Source organism: Taeniopygia guttata, chromosome 5 (genome assembly GCF_048771995.1).
Source record: "Taeniopygia guttata chromosome 5, bTaeGut7.mat, whole genome shotgun sequence".
NCBI classification, from domain to species: Eukaryota; Metazoa; Chordata; class Aves; order Passeriformes; family Estrildidae; genus Taeniopygia; species Taeniopygia guttata.
Window position 1 is genome coordinate 35,032,334 of NC_133030.1, and position 22,681 is coordinate 35,055,014.

The following is a 22,681-nucleotide window of genomic DNA, read 5'->3' on the forward strand; positions in this document are numbered from 1 at the left end:
GCTCAATACAATTATATCAATTCCTAAAGCTCAGAACAGGCCTTATAACAGTGGTTGTAAGAGCAGATGCTTGCAAGTCTATATATGCCGGTGAGAACATCATTCAGTTTTATGTTCACTTCTGTTTTCTGGCTTGGCATAATTCATTAGCACACTCTACAGAATACTCCATAAAACTGAATTTGGTTTTAATGCTAAGATTCTAATGGCCATAACATTGTTTAAGAAAAACAGACCAAGAAAAACCCACAAACAAATAGCAGTGCCTTTCTCTTTAATATGAAAGTTGATGTTTACATCTGAAAAACAGAGAAAATAGCCAAATAAAGTTTTTTTTTTTTTTGCAGTATACAAGTAATAATAACAAAACAGTCCTTTTTTTTTTATGCTTTGCTTTCAGCATTTAAAATAGTGACACAGCATAGTTTTTGTAGTGGCAAAGCTTTTTTGATAGCATGCAATGAAATTGGTACAGTAAACAGACTTTTGTGGTTAATTTCATCCTCATTCTAATACAGATCCTTTAAGTGGGCAATATATGAGGATGAGTACAAAGCTCTGATTAAATATAGCTGTACTGCTTTTCAACCTGTTATGTCACAGCATTAGGTAGAGGAATAAATACACAAATATAAGCCTAAACTGATTTATCTGCGTGTCTCCACATAAATTTGTTTAATGTAAAAACAAAGGTTTGATGAAGGTTAGCAGAATTTTCAACATCTGTGCAGATAAATTCAATTTATTCAAAAAGAAAAAGCAGCATTAGTGTATCATGTAAAAATTGATTTAAATGATTTCATACAACAGAAAGCATATGCAGCAGCTAAAACAAATACTGTTTGACTTTAAAACCCATTTCACTCAGACAACCATTACTTCTGAATTTTCTACTACGATAATGTTCAGTTATTCCTTCTTTTTTATTCTCTTGTTGATTTTACACATTCCACTAACCTAAACCATAGTTAAAAGTCCTAGGGGGAGTAACACCCTAAATGTAGCTTCTGCATGTAGCATCAGGCAGGTACACTCACAGATTGCTTCTGTGTATCTGTATAGGCAGATACCTCACAGCTGGTCAGCTAAAATAAGCTCAGCACAATACCTTAAACAGTTGAACGCAAATGAGTTACAGTGCTTGAATATTTTTTAAATACAAATCTCTTCACTAAAACACATTCGAACACAGGAAAATATCTCTATACAACAATAACTCCGTGGAGCTATTCTAGTTTATCTCTGCAGCAAGGGACATAGTACTAGAAAATTAAAGACATTTTTTTCTTGAAAATGATAGATTTGTCAAATTGATAAATTCCTGTCGAAAACTTACCACAAAGTGTTAAGGTGAAAACTAAAAATAAAAATAAAAATACTATGTATTCATCTGAAAACTACAGCTGAAAACTCCTGAATAGGATTAATATCCTTTCCACTCAAGGCAAAATTGTAAAACGTCTGCACATGATTTTTGAAAACATACAGGCACACAAACTAAAAAAAGGTGATGAAGATGCACTGTAATGTTTTAGAGACCCTTTCTTTCTGGAAAAGATCATCATCTTGTGCTTTAGGGAGACTGTTATCAGACCTTTATTCTACAGCTGAATCCATAGCTCTTCTTCTCAGAACATCTGAACATGATGAGCATACATGCAAATCTCTCACTGACATTTTAATATATTTTGTCCTTTCCTGAGTATTAGTTACCACGGACTGTCAAGCCCAATAAGCTGCTGTCATTAAGAAACGTCTGAGAGCACAAACCTGAGACCCAATCTTGCTCCTCTGAGCGGCGATGTGGATGCAAAAAGAAGAGACTGAACTCAAAACTTCACAAAGGGTTAACACCCACCTCAAAGATCTTCTGATCTTGGTGGTTCTAACAAGAGAAAAATAAGGTTCTTACAAGAAAACAAGTACGCAGGAAACTTCTGTCCATTTGTGTGCTTTATTTGTCTTGTGGATCTGATCCAGTATGAAGCACTGTTGTATTTTTTTTTTTTTTTAATTCCCGTTCTTGAACACCAGGATGGTAAACTCCTTCAGAAATAATTCACATAGAAAGTTCCTGCACACTGTTCTTTTGGACTTCTGTGTGCCAGAAATTTGCTACAGTACCTGTAGGGGTAAAGAGAGATTCATTCCTTAGTCATTTAAGAGAAAAATTCCTAGGTACAGATTCCCCGGGGGTGAGGAAAAGACAAAACATGAGTTATTTTTGAGTCATTAAAATACTTACTAAGCCTCCCTCACACTACCCCCAAATTTCACAGGCTTATATACATAAAATAAAAGCCTTGTTCTTTGCTTTCACCCCCGGTTTAAAAATCTCCTATTTTTTAATGTTAACTTGGGATTCCATTGTTGATTTTAACAATCAGATAGTGACAAAACACATACACCAATTACTATCTTAAAATCTGGCTATTTACTGTAACAGCCATGATCCTCTCTTACCACTTGGGCTTTACCAGCTTTGCATTATATTGTTTTAAGCTCCAAAACAGTCTTCACCAAACCTCCACATCACTGTAGGTGTTTTAGTCACATCACTAGCACATAATGAATTCATAAAAAGCACTTAATTTTATAGGTGACTCTGTAACAGGGATAAGAACTGAAAGCTCCACCTTTCAGCCTCTGCATTTTTGTCTTTGTTTAGAATGCTTGAAGAAGCCATCCGGAAGGAAGAAAGATTATGAATATCTAGAAACTCGCTGTTTGACAGAGACAGAACTGCTGATAATGAGTAGGTTGTGTCTGTCTTTTTTGGCTGATCACAACAGAGGACTGAAGCAAAACAGAAACTCTTGATATGTTTGTGTAAAGCAGCAGTAGCATAAGGGCAGGCAGCAGGAGTTCAGCTGAAGTTCAGGGCAGATGCTGCCATTAGTTTACACTGCAGGAAAGTAAAATTGCTTCCGGATTTACCTCTTCCTCCCAACATCAGCGCTGAGCCATGCTGTGGCGCAGAGTCACAATGTCAGTAGGGAAGCAGTCTTTTAGCAGGATACCACGTTCACGATGGCAGTCCAGCTCTTCAATAAACCCGTACCAGTAGATGACTAATCCAGGGCCAAATCTATCACACAAAAAAGAAAAATGAACTTATGTAACTGTGTTAGGGGAATTTCAATTTCCCACCTCTGTGATTCCAACACAAATCAGTAACTTCACTGCAAAATTGGAGGGAATATTTAACCTCCATTTAATTTTCAAATTTTGAATGTGCAATTGATTGATATCAATAGTACCTGATTCCATGAATAAAAATGCTATTTAGAGACTCACAGAATCCACATCAGAGTTTCAGTTTATTTTGAATCTTCTGCACACATCAGTAAAAGATACCCATGCACTAAATACTAAGTAACATTCAGTAACTGTGATATACAGAGAAACCTCTTTTGACACACACCCCGCTCTTTTAGATTTGTGTGTGCAGACATTAAAGATACAAGGTTTTACACATGTCCCAGTCCATTCAAATTATAATATCATGAAGATAACAATGAATCCTTAAAATATAATCTCTACAATGAGCTATTATCCAGGTAATTATTAACATAAAGCACAATTCAGAAGAAACAGAAAGTTTGTGTTGTAATGGCTCTGAAATGTGCCTCAGGAATTCCTCAGATATTGCTAACTCTGACTGATCCCCACTAGGCAATCTCAGGAAGTAGCCCCATGGACTATTTTACCCATCAGGAAGTTCAAACCTTCAGGCTGGGTTCATAAAGAAGTAATCACTATCAATCACTGTGTACTGCGATATGTTTTGCACATCAGTTTCACGTTTTTCCTACTGAGAGCACTTAATTAAAGGGCAGCACTACTTCTGGTGTAGTGTTGCAGGAATTTTACAGTGGAATCATAAATTATGAATGTTGGGTTAGTAAAAGGATGTCTAAAAACAGAACTGCTTTCTGTAGTCTAACATTACAGCAGTCTGTACAACATTAGGCCAAAAAGCTTTTTCTTTCCTTGATTTATTATATGCTGTAGTGAACTTGCCAAAACCAACAGTGCAGGATGAGCTGTTAGGTACCGTCTGTACAAGAAAAAGTTCAATACAATGTCATGTAATGGTTTATATGCAGAGTTGTACTCAGGATTCAACCAATATGGTTGCCAATTTTTGTTAACATTTAATTTTAATTCATATGTGCTGAGGGGAGGCACGGTAACCTAAATGTCCACTGAGCAGACAATACAAGCACTCAAAGCCATGGGTAGTGCCAGACTGGCTTCGTGAGGGTGGTTTCCTTCCAACAATGTGGAGAAAACTCTATTTGATGTGCTCATGTAATGGAATAGGCATCAAAGGAAGAAGCAACCCCTGTGGCTTCCTCCTGCAGTTTCAATTAGATGTGGTACTCTTTTGCCTAAAACTGCTGCAGAGCATTGTAACATTTTGGTCTATGGCTACTACTCTTCAACCTCCCAAGTGGCCACAGTTCAGTGGCAGAGTAAATTACCCTCAGCATAGATGAAGTCACACTGGCAAATATACTTTTGCAACTGAAAGGTGATATTAGAAAGTTGAAAGGTTAAAACTCTGACCCACCTGGTTGTACTAGGTAACGTATCCTGACACGTCTGGCAATAAATACAGTACAGACTAAAAAGTGGCTAATATGAAGGACGATGCTGCCTATACCCAGTTCCTAATTTTGTCTGGTGGACCAACAGCTTTAGCTTTCACAGACTTCTTTCCATTGTCCATTGCTTAAGCTCCTGTGTGGCCAAAATATGCAGAACCTTACTGCACTCACAAGCCCAGAGACCCAAGCAGGAGTGAGGGGCCAAGGCAAGTGAGGTCAAGGACTGATGCTCACAGCCTCTGGTGAGAGACAGCAGTTTGCTGATCCAGGAGGGGCCCCCGTTTTTGTTACTTCACAGATGACATATCTGTTCCCACATCAAGCAAATACAGAAATGGGTAATCAGGTGAGAATGTACTTACGTACTAACCAAAATTATATTAAAAGCAAAAATCCCCAGAAGATAGGGAGCAGACCTTACATTTCTAATGGGCTATTTTGTGCAAGGCAGAAGGTATGAAATGTATGCAAGTAGTTACTCATTACGAGCACATGTGTCAGGTAAAATCCTGATGCTAATGAGCAGCTGCTCACCCAAGTTCTGAAGGGCTCATTTCGCTGTGTGGCAGTCTGAATCCCCCATCCACCATAAAACACATGTGGCACTGTGCTTAAGTAATTTGTTTAGTTATTTTTTTAAACTGTAATTTTAAATAAAATTACTATTTCAAGACACCTCAAAAGGCTAATTTATGTCTTGTGAGCAAATCACCTCAGCTCAAGCACAATTTTTGAGGGCTTAAAAAATTATGTTCAGAAATACCAAATTTGATGATAAAATTATATACAAGAACATCTGCAGACTGTTAATGGCAGGACATCTTCAGCAAGAAAATATCCATCAATCCTGCTTCTGATTGTGGTGTTACAGTAACACTGTTTGCCCTGTGCTGTCTAGATTGCACTTTTTCAACTCTGTTGTGTCATTCATTCTATTATAGCTCTATATTATAAAGCTCACGTGTATGATCACATAAAAACCCGGCCATACTTTTGTTTACTGCACTTAAGTGCAGTACTTAAGACCAAAATAAACTTGTTGGCCCATTAAGCATTTGCCACTGACTATCAGGAACTCCTGCTGCTAAGTGCTAATTTCTCTCTCATTAACGCCCAGAGTTGGCAAACCACAAACAACACTACTGGTTAATTACTGCTGCCTTAATTTGAAAAGACACTTAACCTTTTTGTGTCAGGGGTGAGATAGTGAAATGTAACCTAAAAGTAAGAACCATACTTTTTAATTTGACTCCTTCACAAGTGGAGATATGACACCCTGAGGAATGAAAGACAGTGCTGCGAATTACGAAGTAAAGTGACAAATTAATTTCTTGCATCAGTTGTAACAGTGAACAAGTTAAGTGACTGATTGTAGTTTACACAGGAGAATGAACTAAAATGACAGAATGCATACTTGGTATTGCTATGGAAAGGGGAGACATTAAGTAGCTCTGAGGAGCATAGAAAATCTTTGAATGTACCAATTGGTTCTAAAACTGATACAAGCTAGGCCAGGTTATCTTATTTCATATGAAAGACCACTGGAGAAAGTTTAGGCTTAAATTGAAAATCAACCTTAGAATGTAACAAACTGTTGAACTCCTATGGATTTTCTTCTTGCTTAGAAAAATTGTATAAATCCCTGAAAATATGCTTGTATTTCTTGTTGCCATCTTTAGTTCCTAGGTGTGAAGGAATGTGTCCAAAAGTTACATGAAACTGTAATTTTAGCTATTCCAGCAGAAGTACTGCTTTTAGAACTTTACTTTTATTAGGAGTTTCTTTTTAAAGCTGAAAAGAAATGCAAGTAACTAAGGATTGGTTGATTCCATGCAGTAAAATAGAATAAAGAGGAAATACAGATGCAAGAACATAATAAACATAGTAAGTGAAAATCATCCACGGAGGTTGCATCAATTTATTTAAAAATCAACCAATAGATAGGTAGCTACCATTATATAAATCCCAGTTCAGTCAATGTCCAGTTCTGACATCAGAAGCTGTGACTGACACAAGGCTGCCAAAGCCAACTCAGCTACACTTGGGGTTTAAGTACCAGCAGTGCCAAAAGCGAGGCACACAGGCTTCTGGCCCCAAGACATGGCAAGAGGAGAGCAGCATTAAAAACGCTTGTGGATTCCTTTAGGCCTATATCAAGCCTAAATTAGCCTTTTTTTTTTTTTTTTTTTTTAAATTTAGTTATCTATATCAAGCCTAACTTAGGCTTGATATAGATGACTAAATTTAGTCTAAGTACTAAAAGCAGCACATTCTTTCAAAGAATCAACTGAACCATTTGAGATAGAAAATACAGTTTGAATGTAGTTAAATATAGTTGCAGTCTCAACAAGTTCTTTAGGTAAAACTTGTATCTGACAATGCTACTTGCTCTAAGTCAGCTTTGCACTAATTTCAGATTGTTCAGAGGAACTCTGTATTGGTTTAATCACATAAATTTTGAAAGAAAACCATAGCTAAAGTAGTACACTGATAATCCTGAGACACTGAGTTTTGTCTTCAAAAGGAGTTTCACAGATATATACTGTAAAGCCAGAAGGCAAAATTCAGATAACCCAAAGCCAAATGGTTCTTTGTCTTAAGAAAAAACTTTAGCAACAACAACAAACTAAGGGACGACTTAAAAAAAAAAAGCGAAAAAAAGAAAGGGAAAGAAAACAACTAAGTAAAATATGAATTAGGGTTTAGCTTGCCCTCCAGTTGAACCAGTTTTGTGCTAAAACAGAAAAAAGACTTTTATTTATTTATCAAAGTGGCCTAGTAGGCTCACACATATTCTCCTTCACTTCAAGAGAAACTTTCTAGCAATGTCTTTTCTTCTGGAATGTCTGTGTGAGGTCCATACCAGCTTCTAAGGATTTGCCTAGACATGTGGCTGTTGTGAGGTGATTTTTTCATGATCACAAATCCTTGCATGTGGTTTTATGAAAAATGCATGTATGAAAAATGCATTTTCAACACACTGCTTGATACTGAACAGAAATGTAAAAGAACTTGGAATCGTTTTTATATATCTGTTAATTGAATTTATTATTAGTCTATTTGTTATAGATGTTCTACATGTATCTCAGTATAATGTAAATAATTTGAATTCCAGAAGACTCTCATACGAAAATGCTGGCATATGAATTATTGTTTCTAATATGCATGTATTTAAACAAATATTTTATCAAATGGACTCAGCCAAATATTAATGTTATAAAAATATAACATTAAAATTATATAAAATTACCTGGTTGGTAATTTTTAATTATGAAGGTCACACCTGAATGTGTCTTTTAAGGACTGCATTCTAGTCCCTCCCTTTTCAATGCCAGCTAAAAAAGCTGGCTTTCTCCCCTTGTTTTTCTTTTTAAATATGAAGCAAACCAGAGCATTACCATTTGCACAGCACTACTTATTTTCTGGGAAAGGGGAATTACAAAAGTTCACAAATAAATTATTACATTCTAAGTCAATTTAACATCGTTCTTCAGAATCACAGTTGTGAGTAAACAGGCTTTACATGTAGTACTAAAACTTGAAAATAAAATAAATAACCCCCCCATAGTAATACATAATAAGTTTACTGTTTAGGGATACTCAGCTTTAATTTAGTGTACTTGCAGAAGTCTCATTTGTGTCAGAGAAAGAAATTTAAAAATTGGCAGAGCTAGGCTAGTAGGCAACAACTACAGACCACATTTTCAAATAAGGTCAGTTGGCATAAGTCAGCCAACTTCCTTATGTCTAGACCAGTTTACTGCTGCTGATGACACAGCATTATATATCTTGGCAAACATTTAAGAGCCACTGTTCAGAAATGTACTTCGATTAGGAAGAAACTTCCCACTTAAATAGCTACTGCAGTCCTAATTCAGAATTGTTTGTAACAAGGCACTTTTTTATACCGATCATTTACACAGAGTTTTAAAATCAAATACGGGTACTTGTGCATTAAGACAGTGCATTTTAAAAACTCTGAATGCAATTTGAAGATAATGGTGGGTGGTGGAGTTTTATCATTCCTGTCAAGTTTTCCAATCCTCCACACAATTTCGTGATCCAGTGACACACACACAGCACCTTATTAGTTTGACTTCACCAAATCTGGTTGAAAGGAGTAAAAAATCTAGTACTTAGCAAATCGAGTGATAATTTTTGCTTAGCAAATCAATGATAATTTGTACTTAGCAAATCAATGATAATTTTTGCTTTCAAAATCTGATCTTTAACCTGTAATCTATAAGGCTGCAATATTTTTGTGCCCAACTCCCTTAAGCTACTTAACACTGACTTCCTACAGTAGCAAGTGGAAAAAAAAATTGCTTACAGATGTAGCTCAAGAAACTTTAAAAAGTTCTGATCACATACTTGTAAAGATAACAGGAAACTTGTCCATGGCATGAACAAGTACTACATGCCTCACACACAGATGCTGGCAACATAACATGTCTCAAGGATCCAGGCACTCAGTTCATGCTGCTTAAGGTAAAATTAAGCAAGTAAAACCTAATCTGCTTTAAGCTTTGATGTTACCAGAGTAGTTGGGGGAAGTCTTATTTTTACTGAAGACAAGGAAAAAGTCAAAGTCTACTAATACTTTGTGAGACTCCCATTTAATGAGGAGGTTTTGACTCAAAAGGGGGAATTTCTTTGGGCTGAGAAAGGTAGGAATTTCCATGAATGCCAGAAACTGATATTATATGCAGTTGATGTTGAAGTTAGAATTGTCAGGTGAAGAAAAGGTGGATGGAAACTAATATCAGGCCTCTCTACAGTTACATCTCACTCAGATGTGATTAAATCTTAATGAACTTTTTTTACACTAGTTATTTTTTTTACCTCTGCAATGACACTGTTAAAGCTTCAATAAAATAGCAGCATTTAATCAAGCTTATAATATGATTTAGTTGCTTGTGGCATTTTGAAAAATAAAAACACATCAAGTGATATTTATGTGGACATAAGGGGGCATTTAAAATATTTTAGAATTTTCCATAGCACAGTTTTAAATGCACACTAATAGACCGCACTAGAAACTGTACAAGTCACTGTCATTAAAATATTATAAATACAATATAACTTTTAGCTGCATAATACATTTTTAATAAACAAACTGTCGAAACACATTCTTCACTTACACTTCTTCATTCAGATCTGAGTACTGTTCTCCAGGCAAATAAAGGATTTTTATAATCCTCAGTGACAAGTTAGGCTTTTTTTAAAAATACAGTTCTCATGGAAATTAACTTTTAAAAACGATGATTAAATAACATTAAGGCTACAGTGATTTACAAGGATCAAGGCTTTCTAAGTGAAGACTGATGCAGTGAGTGAGAAAGAAAACACATACTGGCTTCAAGGCAGCTTGTCATTAAGAGGAGAGAGCCTTGAGTGAACTTCAAATTTCTGTTTCTGTTGGTTCATGTTCTAACAGTTACTAAAATACTCTTTTTTTTGTTTTTTGTTTTTTTTTTTTTTTTGTTTTGTTTTTTTTTTTGTTTTGTTTATTAGCAGTATTCCAGATGCTTAACTCTCAAGTGGTTGTGTGTACTTAAGGAACAATATGGTCTTTTTTCAGTCTCAGCATATTCAAAAATCAGGTAGATGCTTTCTTTGCACATCAGATTGTAAAGTTTTATACTCTAAAGACACTCTACAAGGTGACCCTATGTCTGCACTGCAGGACTGGGGTGATGTACTGAAAAATAACATCATACTCACATCAACATTTTAGAAAAGAGATTTTTAACTCTTATACTGCTGGATTGTTTCATGGAAATAATGGCCACAGTTTTTTCCAGAGAATCATAGAAAGGTTTGGGTTGGAAGAGACCTTAAAGGTCATCTAGTTCCAAGACCCTGCTGTAGACAGGGGTGCCAATAACTGAGACCAGGCTGCTCAGGGCCCCATCTAACCTGACCATGAACACTCTCAGGGATGGGCAATCCAAATATCTATTGGCAACCTGTTCCACTGCCTGACCACCCTTTAATGTAGCCCGCAATGTACTTGGCCTTCTGGGCTCTGAGTACACACTGGTGGCTTTTTCTGGCTCTAGTGGGGATCACTTGGGTATGCATCTCAGAAAACAATGCATTTTGGCTACTTGGGAATATAGTTCCAGTATCTGGCTAAAAGAGATAATAAACAGTGTTCCAGGTATGTTCTTTGATAACTTGGAGATAAATGCAATATTCTGGGAAATACAAGGATTTTACATTAGTTAACTATTTCAATACAGATCAAAGTGACTTCAAGAATCCTGGATGAGGGACATAACTAAGCAAAAGAAGTGCTCAACTACAAACGCCTAAAATCTGAAAGGCAGAATACAAGAAAACTTTCTACATCTTCTTCAGAAGCTTCAAAATTTCCATTCTGGGGGAGAAAGTCTAACATTCTATTCTGTATTAGATGTGGTATCTATGTATTTGTCTTTCCTAACTCAGGGTTAGCACAATGTTTTACTGTCCATTGTTTTGCAAGTCCATTAATGTTCAAACAGCAACACCCTTCCAATCCTACAACATGCAATTTGAGGACAAGTTCACTAAAGCAGCGTTGCTTCTATTTTAAGTTGTGTTACTTATATTTGCCATTGAAAGAATGGCGGTACTCTTTGAATAAGAAGGGAACAAATATGGTTGCTTGCACTGCAGAACTAATCCACATATTGTTGCTGAAAGCATCACATTCTGATTAAATCCAGGCAAGGAATGTTGCTTCTTGAGGTACTTGCTTACTCAGTTTCCCTTAGAAAACACTATGCCATTAGTTCGCTCTCCAGAGACTGTCGATGCAAGGCTGCTATTGTTTGATTCTGCACATTTGAAGCTGCGGATCAGTGTTGAGAGGAGTTACTGAGGTTATTTCAAACATTGTGTTAAACTCACAGCAGCCTTCCCAAAGGAATGCTTGGCTGCAAACTGCCTCTTATCCTGGGTGACAGAAAACACGAGAAAAGCCTTTGAGTACTGTTAGACTGAAGTCCAGGCAGCCACAAGTGCCGGTCAACTCATGTTGCCACTAGGTGATTAACAGTTGTTTACTTTTATGGCTGAAAGTAACAGGCCATCCTAAGGCCAGTGCAAGATGATATCTGAATAATCTGTGAGTGCCTCTTACTTTCAGCAATCCTTTCTTTCTGTGAGCCATCAGTGCTCACCAGAAAGACAGGACAGGCCAAAAGTGCATTTAAAAAAGGAGGCAGAACTGCTCTTACAGCATTAGATTTTTGTTTAATAATTATTGTAAAACAGAACCAAACTAATCAGAAAAGTTGCTCAGCAAATTTTGATGGCAGAAATGTTGATAAATAAAGGCACTATAAACCTGTATGCTTAGTATTTACTGAGCATAAATCTTGAGGCCAGCATTAAAGCTATCTGAAGACATTTTGAATGAATTATTAGACAATTCTGTATCTTCAAATCCTTATACACAAATATGCAATAAAACAAACAATGTAACAGATGAATTAACAAATGGAGGACAGCTCATCTGTGCTTCCAACTTCCCAGATCAGAGAATCAGAAGACCAGATAGTAAATCATACTGAGTTTCTCCACACAATGCTGCTTAGCAGCAACAACTACCACACTATTGCCCATAATTGACAGGCAGATGCATTTATGTGTGATGCTGTACTTAAACTTACTGTCTCTCAAAATGTAAGTCACCTACCTGTATTAAGCAGAGAATAGATGAAAAAGGAAGTGATATGTCTGCTGCCCATTACTGTGGCACCTGATGCCCACCCAAAAGGAAGGCAGACATCTCTGACCTTGAATATGCTCACTGCCTTTGGAATCCACTGGCAAAATTTAACTGTGCCTGGCACGCACTTATTTTTAATGCCTGAGGCTCCTCAGCTTGTCTCTCAGTTGATTCATATATCTAGTGTCTGTTCAATCCAAACTGGTCCTGCCCCACTTCGTATTTGAAAATAATTTGGGATTTAATTGTTATTCAGAAAGGACTGCATCCTGACATACACAAATCTTACATATCACCTGCAAAATATCCGGTCTCCCAGAAGAGATATTTTCACATGGTGCAAGTTGGACACTGTTTCAGAGACTCTAAGAGACCACCAAGGCAATCTGTAGTAAGTGTTACATTCGTTATTATGTCAAGTAAGTGCATAACTGAGGATAAGCAAAGAAATCTACTTCCCTTTTCTGCCTTCTCTCTTCTTAACTATTTATACACCTACACAGAGAGCTCTACTGCATGCACCTTCTGAAAAATTCATGCTGTTTAGATTTATTTACAAGTTATTTATTCCTTCTCAGTATATATCAATACTAAACCCAAATGTGTTTCAGCTTTCTTTGCTTACTATGTACTGAATTTTTCTGGGCTCACAATCAAGGTACAAAATTACATTCAAAAGGAAGACATAAAATTATACATGGCAATGTAAATGAGCCCAGAAGGAGGGAGAGGAAGAAGCAGAGGAAAATGCTATCACTTGTGAAGTTCTAAAAGCAAATGCGGATTAGTTGAGTTAGCCAGTGACATATTACAATCCATGCGTGATGAGAACTGAGGCAGAAGTCTGCAACACTATAAAATCACATAGTATTGACATTTTCCTTCATATAAATACATGTTGAAAACAGTAGAAGACAGCTGGACTACATATTCTTGTGTCCCTTCCCTTCCCTTGCCTTGCCTTCCCCCCCCTTTCCTTTTTTCCCCCCCTTTCCCTTTTCCTTTCTTTTTCTTTAATTTCCTTTCTTTGCTATGCAATTGTTAGATTGCTAGATAAATGAACATTGTTGGTTGGCAGACATCTAAGGGCATGAAAGACAGCACTAGCTGTCTCATTTTAAACAAAACAGAAGAAGTGTGACCTATTGAGCTCATAGTCCCGTTCAATTTTGTTCCCTTTAAGACAAAAGCAAAACTACAGAAAATAAAACAACAAGAAGAAAAATAAATGCCACTTTTCCCTTCAAAGAGAAATTAAGTTTGGCTAAGCAAGTTGAAACATCATGAATAGTGAGTTCTACCAGCCTTTCTGAGACTTGGCTAACTTCCACCAGAGCACAGCCACTTTGTTTTTTGGTTCTTACATTGGATAAAAGCTCAGAGTAAGTATATCAAGTGATAAGATTAGTATCTGTTCTGACCAGCTGTCCCTCCCTGTCCCTTGTTAGCCAAAAATTGCAAGGTTTTTTTGTTTCTTAAAGCGCTTATTTTCCAGTCTTGTCCTTATATTTGTGATTGCAATATCAAAAACCACCATGCATTCTAAACATAAGGAAGGACAGCAGTTTAAAATGGTTCCTGAATTCCACAGGAACCTCTCAAGAAAGCTGTCTCTCAGAAATCCACTTGTCAGGAACAGCTATAATGCAGCTTAAGGAGAGGTGCTGACATAAGGTTTCCATCTGCTCCGACCTCAGTACAGATTACTGAACATGTTGAAGACACCTTCAACTTGAACTGAGTAATGGAAGACCAATATAGACAATAAAAAGATTCTTGTCAGTCCCCTCAGTTTATAGCCCTCTTGCAAAAGAGGTGGGGGTCTTCCTGTCTATTCAGGCTAGACAATTATTAACTGGAAGGCATAAAAACCCCCAACAAACCCCAAAAACACACACCAAAAAGAGGAAAATAGAGTCAATAAATAAGAGGAAAGCAAGAACATTCACACTATTTCAACTACTTCAACTTCTAGGATCTCTCTGTATCTACTGACTTTTGCCACAGATTTCAAATTGTCTTTCTGTATCTTTGCGGTATCACATTTTTACAAATCAGTATTCCTACACTGGAGGCAACTTTTTAGGTTTGTGCACAGCAGATTAGTCTGCCTCAGGTAGACATTACATATTACTACCCACCAATACAAATACACCCAGGAAGTCTGGCACTCTCCTGCTGAAGAATGATATGAATTCTCAATGGTATTTGGAGCTTTTCAGTACTAAGTCTTTGTCATGCAGCATTACCCAGTGACAAAGTTATTTCCATCAGGTTAAGTGATACAAATTGTTTATCACTTGAAATAGTATGGTACATTTTGCCCTGGTCACAAAAACAAGCTGCCCAGTCACAAAAACCAGCTGCCCTGAAGTCCTTCCCTGCTCAGAAGTACATGACATCAAGATGAATAAATTGATACAGGTTTATATAATTTTTTTCCCTCAAGCCTTCCTAGGCCTAAAGTACTAGGATGAACTGCTAAAGGAAAACTTGCACAGGTATTGCATTTTTCCTGAGGGCCAATAGAACTTCCAGTTTGAGGTCAGACTATCTCTGTTTCCACAGTTGCTAAATCCACATTAACATTTTTAAAAGCTATTTCTAATGCCATACCAATAGATTAAGCATTATTTTTAGTTAAGTTCAAAGAGAAGAAGAAGTACAGCTTTGCCTGTTCTACCTGATTTCACTATGGCAACAGCAGAAAAATGGTAAATTCAGGAGATTAAGAGAACTATAATTCCAGCTGAACCAGCAAAAAAAAGAATTAAAAATTAATTTATAATTTCTTGATTACCTACAGGCACTTTTGAAACATTTTTGAACCATTCTTTAATTAAAAAAAATATTAAGTCAGACCACATAGAAAATGATATAAATTGTACAGAACAGCTTCTCTTAGCTTAAGTAATGTTTCCACTTTAATGTACTTATTTGCTCTCATTTGCTTAACACCACCACTGTTTAGTACTGTGCAAATTTATGGAAATCTGACTTTAAAGAGCTTTGTGGTACTGAGTGATTTTTAAATTTTTGATATACTTAAACTGAAGTGCCTTGATGAGATTCTGGAATAAATGAAATAAAACTCAGTAGCATGTAATGATGTCTTGTGACATGCTGTGAGGTAATATAGGCAGTAACATGTCATCACTGTGGGTAAAATAATATTAATGCTTTCATTTTGGTTTACTTTGCACAGAAACCTGTCCTACAATTTTAAAAAACTATGAATAAAACCTGATAGATTTTTTTCCCTGTGGGCATTTAGGGACAATAGTGCAATTTTAGAATACATTACTTATATATTGCAAGAGTTGCAAGATTTATGTTAAAAGAATCCAAATTGCATTCCACTTTTTAAAAAATGAAACAAACCCAAACCAGATACTATATTTAGATTGCTACTGTGTAAATACATAATTTAAAAAAAAAATCACAGCACCACAGAATGGGTCAGATTGGAAGTGACCAAAGTGGGTCACCTGGTCCAACCTCCCTGCTCAAGCAGGGTCATCCTAGAGCACGTGGCACAGGTTTGTGTCCAGGCAGTTCTTGACTATCTCAAGTGAGAGAGACTTCACAGCCTCTCTGGACAATCTGTTTCAGTGCTTGGTCATTTACACAGTTAATAAGTTCTTCCTTATGTTCAGGTGGAACTTTCTGTGACTCAGTTTCTGCCCATTGTGTCTTGTCCTGTTGCTTGGTACCTGCAAGAAGAGCCTGGATCCATCCTCTGACAGCCTCCCTTCAGATACTGATAGACATTGATGAGGTCCCCTCTCATCATCTCTTCCTGAGGCTGAACAGGCCCAGCACCCTCAGCCTTTCCTTGTAAGAGGGATGCTCCTCCTCCCCTCATCATCTTCCGAGTCCTTCACTGGACCTGCTCCAGGAGCTCCCTGTCTCTCTCATCCTGAGGAGCCCAGAACTGGACACAGCACTGCAGGTGAGGCTCACCAGGGCTGAGCAGAGGGGCAGGATCCCCTCCCCTGCCCTGCTGGCCGTGCTCTTCCTAATGCAGCTCAGGATCCCATGGGCCCTCCTGGCCACAAGGATCATGGCCAGCTTCTGATCCCCAGGTCCCCCAGGTGCTTCTCTGGAGAGCTGATTTCCAGCAGGTCAGCCCCCAGCCTGTACTGGTACATGGGGTTGTTCTTCCCCAGGTTTAATTAAAAAAAAATCTAATAAATCTAAATTAAAAATAGTCTAATAAAAAAGCAGGTGTGGTTACAGCAATAGTAAAGTTTTAAACTTTTGATATCACTGTCTGGAAGCCATGGCCAGTCTAACAACATTTGTTGTCTTAAATAGTAAAGATTCAGAAATTAACCAAATGTTTTTTAGTAATTGCTTGTTACCCACTTTTTTTTTACTGCAGGTAACTAATCTGATTTTTGTACATGATCTGCAACTTAACAGGAACATGCTCAAAATATTGCTACAGTTTGGTTCAAACCTACACATAAAGATTGCAACAGAAAAATTATATTTTCCTTTGCTTTCTCAGAGGAAGAAGCAATCAATCCATGTAACATTTGATCAGTAAAGGGACACAAAGCAATGCAGCTAAAGTAATCATATGAAGTGTAGTGAGAGAGACTTTTAGTACAAATCTAGAAACACTGTATTTTCCTGAAGACTTGCTTAGTCCTCATCTGTAAACTGTGGACAGGTCATTCAGAAAGACACGTAATAGCCAGATATGGAGCAAGGCTACTGCACTGCCCAGGAAAAAGAACAGCTGTTCATAGGAAAGACTAAATGAGTTTGGTGTTTCCAGCCTAGGGAGAGTAAAGGCTGAGGACAAGGTATTGTCCTTCACCAACAGATCAAGGAGACTTATACACTGGGTCTAGAAAAAACTTCCAGTTAGTGCAATAGGACCTTTAAATTATTTTAAATTTCCACTTGAAATGTTTAACAAATATGTTATAAGATACGGTGTTTATCACAGCTGGGGATTAGACACAATGACAAAACCTTACACTTTTCTGAATTGTAGTACATAAAACTAGTGATACAAAATGCTCTCTCAAGCAATCTGGGATTATATCACCACTAACAAAATTAAACAGATTCAAATGTGTTTTGTCTGCCTGATGAAAAACGACAAATGTCTGTATAATACCACATATATTTATAAAACAAGATACCAGAAAGTCATCCAGAATGTAGGAAGACTTTGAAAAGATGAAAGGAAATCTTTTGAAATGAACAATATGGATTTGAACCATGCTGATTTGTCCACAGACATAGCTTAAGAATTTACTTTTCGTAAATAATAGTGGCTTGTCTGATTTTTATTCAAGTTAAGATATTCAAATTGCAAAGGTTCTCTACACATAAAGACAGGCAAACTTTTCTGAAAATTGAAGAAGATTTGCAACTTTTCTAATTTCACTTCTTGTTTTTATAACATATACCACTACTTCAAGCTCTTCTGGTTCAGTGTTATCCAGATTACTCCTGCTTAATCCTCAAGCCTAGAGAAAAGAGAACAACCAAAGTATGCTGAAAGAAATGAGACCACCACCAAACCGCAGAGATCTGTAATAGCTTCATCACTAGTTCCCTGTCCTAGTTTTCAGGGGAAAAAAATATAAATCTTTAAGCAATACCCATGCCAATCACACACTTCATACATCCTGTTCCTCCCCTTTTTTTAAAAAAAATAATTAATGAATTCTTCTTAAGGTCCTGGTTGTAAAGTGTATATAGGTCATAAAAGGTTCCTGGGACCAGGTGAATGTCTGATTATGTCTGTCCCACCTGGAGAAGTGGACTCATTGTGAACACTGCAGTTCATAAAGCACACAGCAAATCTAGTGGTAAGTGAAGGCACAAAATTCTCAATGGAGAGGTTGTGACCATAAACCAACTTCCTGGCCGAGGCAAAGTGTGACAGGTAGAGTATAATGGAATCTCTGCTACCCCCAACAAGCTTGTCTGCTTTAAAAATAGCTGAGCAGGGCTGAACATTTTTGCTTACAAATAGAACTAAATTTAACAGTAAAACTGAACATATCAATAGCAACTGAATCAAATGTGATGGCACAAACCCCATTTTATGCACACACTTTATTACCGTTCTTAACTGTGTGTTTGCATAGTGAGTGAATTTATGCTTCAGCATGTCTAAAACTGAATTACAGAGATACATACAGTGGTAATTTTCTTTACAGTTACCTACCAACTGAATGAGAAAAAAGAGAGAAGCTATTCTAGAAGAAGTGTACACTCAATTCCTTTGTTTTATCTGTGCAGTCACTTACAGAAGAAAAATATTTAAGGATGAGCTATAAAGTGTCAGATATCAGACTCAAAGCGCGAAGAAAGAACCATCTCTAACTACTTTCATATATAGTGAACCAGAAGTGTGGTGTGAAACAACTGGACAATAACTGAAATAAAGTTTGCCAATACACTCTGTTAGAAAAGCAGAGCTAAACCATTATCCTCACCCAGTATTACTTGGCACTTGCCAACAAACTTGCAACAAAGGCTGATGATAATCCAATAGATACTAAATGATGGCACTTAGATGTTTATGCAGTTTCAGAAATATAAATGATCTAAGAGAAGTTATGTAAGGAGCAAGCAACCACTTTTCCTGATTTTGTATCCAGAGCTTAGTGAAATAGTATGTATTTTAAAGATTTTTCCAAAACAAGAGAAACAAACTCAACAATTTAAGTGTACTATCAGAAAGGTGAGTTTAAATATGAAGCTCTCAATTTACAATAAATATCTTTAACATTAAAATGGCTCTGAAAATCCTTTCTCTTTGTTAATTTCAGGATTTCCAGATGAATCTGAAAAAAAGCAGTAATTCTTATGTTGGACTAACACAGTGAAATGGTCTATGCAGTTTTAAATTTTATGTACTTTAACCACTTCTATATTCACTAGATCCTAACAAATAATTTTAGGAGATTGTCAGGAAGACATGCTTGATAGTTCAAAGTTTTTTCATTACTAAAATGAAAACAATTGATTAATTGTAAAATTGAATGCCAATTTTAAGAATAGTACTTCAAAGTAGAGACCAAACTTGTTTTGGTATATTTCTGACTTACCATTCTATGTTAACAAGGTCATCTTTAAACACATCTTTTTGTTGTGTTGCCCACAGAGTAGTTATTACAATTATGGAATTGTACAATGGTCTAGATTGGAAGGGACCTCAAAGGTCATTCAGTTCCAACTCCCTGCTATGGGCAGTGACACCTTCCACTAGATTAGGTTGCTCCAAGCCCTATGCAGCCTGGCCTTGAACACTTCCAGGCATGGGCATCCATAACTTCACTGGGCAACCTGTTCCAGTGCCTCACTACCCTCCCAGCAAAGAACCTAAGATAAACCTACTCTCAATTTGAAACCATTCTCTCTTGTCCTGTCATTTTATTCACTTGTAAGAAGTCCCTCTCCATCTTTCTTGTAGGCTCCTTTTAGGTATTGGACAGCTGCAAATAGGTCACCCTGACTTCTCTTTTCCAGGCTGAACAACCCCAGTTCTCTTAGCTTTTCCTCAGAGGAGAGGCTCTCCATCCCTTTGATCACCCGGTGGCTCTCCTCAGGACTCACTCCAGCAGCTCCATGTCCTTCCTGTGCTGGCCCCCCAGAGCTGATGCAGCCCTGCAGGTGGCTCTCAGCAGAGCAGAGCAGAGGGGCAGAATCCCCTCCCTGGCCCTGCTGCCCCCGCTGCTTTGCATGCAGCCCAGGACACGTTTGGCTCTCTGGGCTGGGAGTGCCCATGGCTGGGTCATGTCCAGCCTCTCACCCATCAATTCTACCTTTAGAGTATCTGAGGGGTAAATATTTGGCTCTCAAGAATGGTCTTATGGGAAATGTGTATAATGTTTACTGTTTTTTGATGATGAAATGTCAACAGACTAAAATATTTCTTTAGTAAATTATGCCATTCAATAAAAGCATCAATAGTTTGCCTGATTTTAAAACACAATTTCACTACAACACACTAAAACAATTGAAAGAAATAATACTAATGTAAGCAGTGCCATGTGCATTAGGTCCATATTAAACCACAGCCTCCTGGCCTCTGTCATTAGGGTATTGTTAAAGGTCTGACAAACCACAGCTACAAGGAATTTCAGATATCAGAATGAACATCTTTACTTATCACTTTGTGCCTAGATATAATTCATGGACTGTATTAACGATAGGCCAATAATTCTGTCTTTGTAGGTTTAATATAAAACCATTAAAATAGATTGTATCTTTAAAAAGTAAGTAAACATTAAGGATGTTGTGAATACATACATATATATTACACAGAACTGTTTATAGTATGTGGTGTTTTTTCCCAACATGTGGGGGGCAAAATGGTTTTGATTACCTCACTAAAACACAAATGAAGAAATATTGACCATTCAGTCAGGAGTTGCAGGCATTGGACTGTATGATGAGGACCTCCCAAATACAATTGAAGAAAATTTACTTCATAAATAATGCTCTGCCCATTAAGACAAAGACAGTCAACTGACACTTCACAGGATGCAATACGAAAAAACAAAGTGGCCCGCATGATGACATGGAAATTATAGCAATAGTACAAAATGAAGAGGAAACATTAATGAACAAAAAGTTCTCTTTTCTCAATATATCATATTGTTTAATAGTTCAGATTTTTCCTCCTATTTTGAAGCATTCCATCGCATTCATGATTCACTTACATGAACGGAAGGTAAACAGATGTACTGAAATCTCTCACTACAGTATCTCACAGTTGTTTATTTTAATTTCTGGCCTATGCTATGATCCATACTTAATGGATCCTCTGTTTTTATGCCATTTTGATTATATCAGCATGTATTTTAGTCATTGATCAGCAGCTCCATTTGTCTTTTATATCACAATTTGACATCAATGCAAGAAATAGAATGAGACGCAAACAAAATTATATAAATTACTAAATAATAGTTGATCATTAATTATATTTGTGACACATGACTTGTCAGAATCAGATTTAACAGTAGGTAATGAATGCTTCTTTGTACTTCCATAAATTTGACAGAAAAAGGTTGCTTTCAAAGCTAAAAAAACTTTGAAATTATCAGCTGCTAATCACATCTAAGGATTATTGGTCTTTCTGACTAAGAAGTTAGGGATGATACTAGATGCCTCTTTATAGTTACTGTTGTCAGTGACTTGGTGAACTGAGGTGGATCTTTAGTAAACAGTGCTTCTAACAAAACCTTGTTGTAATGTTCTCAAAACTCAGCTTGGTCCCAGGGAGTTACTTTTCCAGTTGTTACTTCCTACTGTACAGACACCAGAGCAGCAATGAAGAAATCAACCGTACCACTCACTACTTGGCTGAGCAAAATCTGGGTAAACTCACCTCATAACATTCAATTTGACACCAGGCTCAAAATGAAGTGTTTTAATGCAGATGTTAACCCAAACAAAAGAGCTCAAACATGTTTTCATTTAGCAACATTAAAATGTAGTCATTTTTGACCAAAATAAAGACATTTTAAAATAAATTTTCCAGTTTAGTTTGCTGAAACATTTCAGCATTAAATAGCATTCCCCCTGATCCCCCTTCCCCCTTTTTTAAACATGCTGGTATGTGGTTAGACTCCTTTAACTCCACTGAAGTACTAAAAAAGAGTGAAGAAAGGGATATGATTCTCCAGAGCCACAACAGCTATCCACATTAAATACAGAGCATTGTAGGACTGCAATTGTTGCTTTATTAAAAATCACAGGAAAGAAAACATTTCAAGTTCACCCAAATAATTGATATATTCTCAGCTGGACTGAAGCAGACATTTCACTTTGACTTTTATAGCAGAAATGTTGAAACTTAGGAAAACTTTGTTCTCTGTCCAAAACTGCCCCCAACAGCCAACAAAAAAATTCCTCAACAAATTTTCTGGAGTGACAAAGATTATTTTTAAATAAAGGAAAGAAAGGTACTGTAAGAAATCAAAACAAAAGGTCATTCAGATATCCAAACGTAACCAAAAGGAATGTTTTGGCAGAAATGAACTTATCTCTACCACAGTCTGATGAAGCTTTTCTGATTTTTAGTACTTGCTTATCTTTGTTAATACGCTCAAGCATGCATATATCTTCTGAGAGTTCTGCTTTAATGGCAGAGCTTTAATGGCTCAGCTGACAGGATATGTTAAAAGACACCAAAAAATTAGTAGCAAGTTTGAGCTCCGTGAACAATGCTATGCACTTTAAGACTTCAAAAAATGCAAGACTGATCTATATATTAAAACAACCCAAATAAAAAATGTGGAAAAATGACAAATCATTAAACAGCACACCCCACAACACTGCCAAATGTGAGATAAGCTTCATAAGAAAT

General features: G+C 36.8%; 1 protein-coding gene across 4 annotated transcripts in view; it reads right to left on the minus strand.

Moving 5' to 3' along the window:
• Positions 1–257: 257 nt before the first annotated feature.
• CDIN1 (CDAN1 interacting nuclease 1) overlaps positions 258–22,681 on the minus strand; it is a 121,324-nt gene continuing 98,900 nt past the window's right edge. For all 4 annotated transcript variants that reach the window (XM_072930157.1, XM_030273126.4, XM_002200499.6 and 1 more), the window contains 2 exons: positions 2,938–3,088; positions 258–2,124 (listed from right to left, as the gene is read on the minus strand). In XM_072930157.1, the coding sequence (XP_072786258.1) occupies positions 2,953–3,088 (136 nt within the window). In that variant the 3' untranslated portion in view covers positions 258–2,124; positions 2,938–2,952. The remainder of the gene's footprint in view (positions 2,125–2,937; positions 3,089–22,681) is intronic.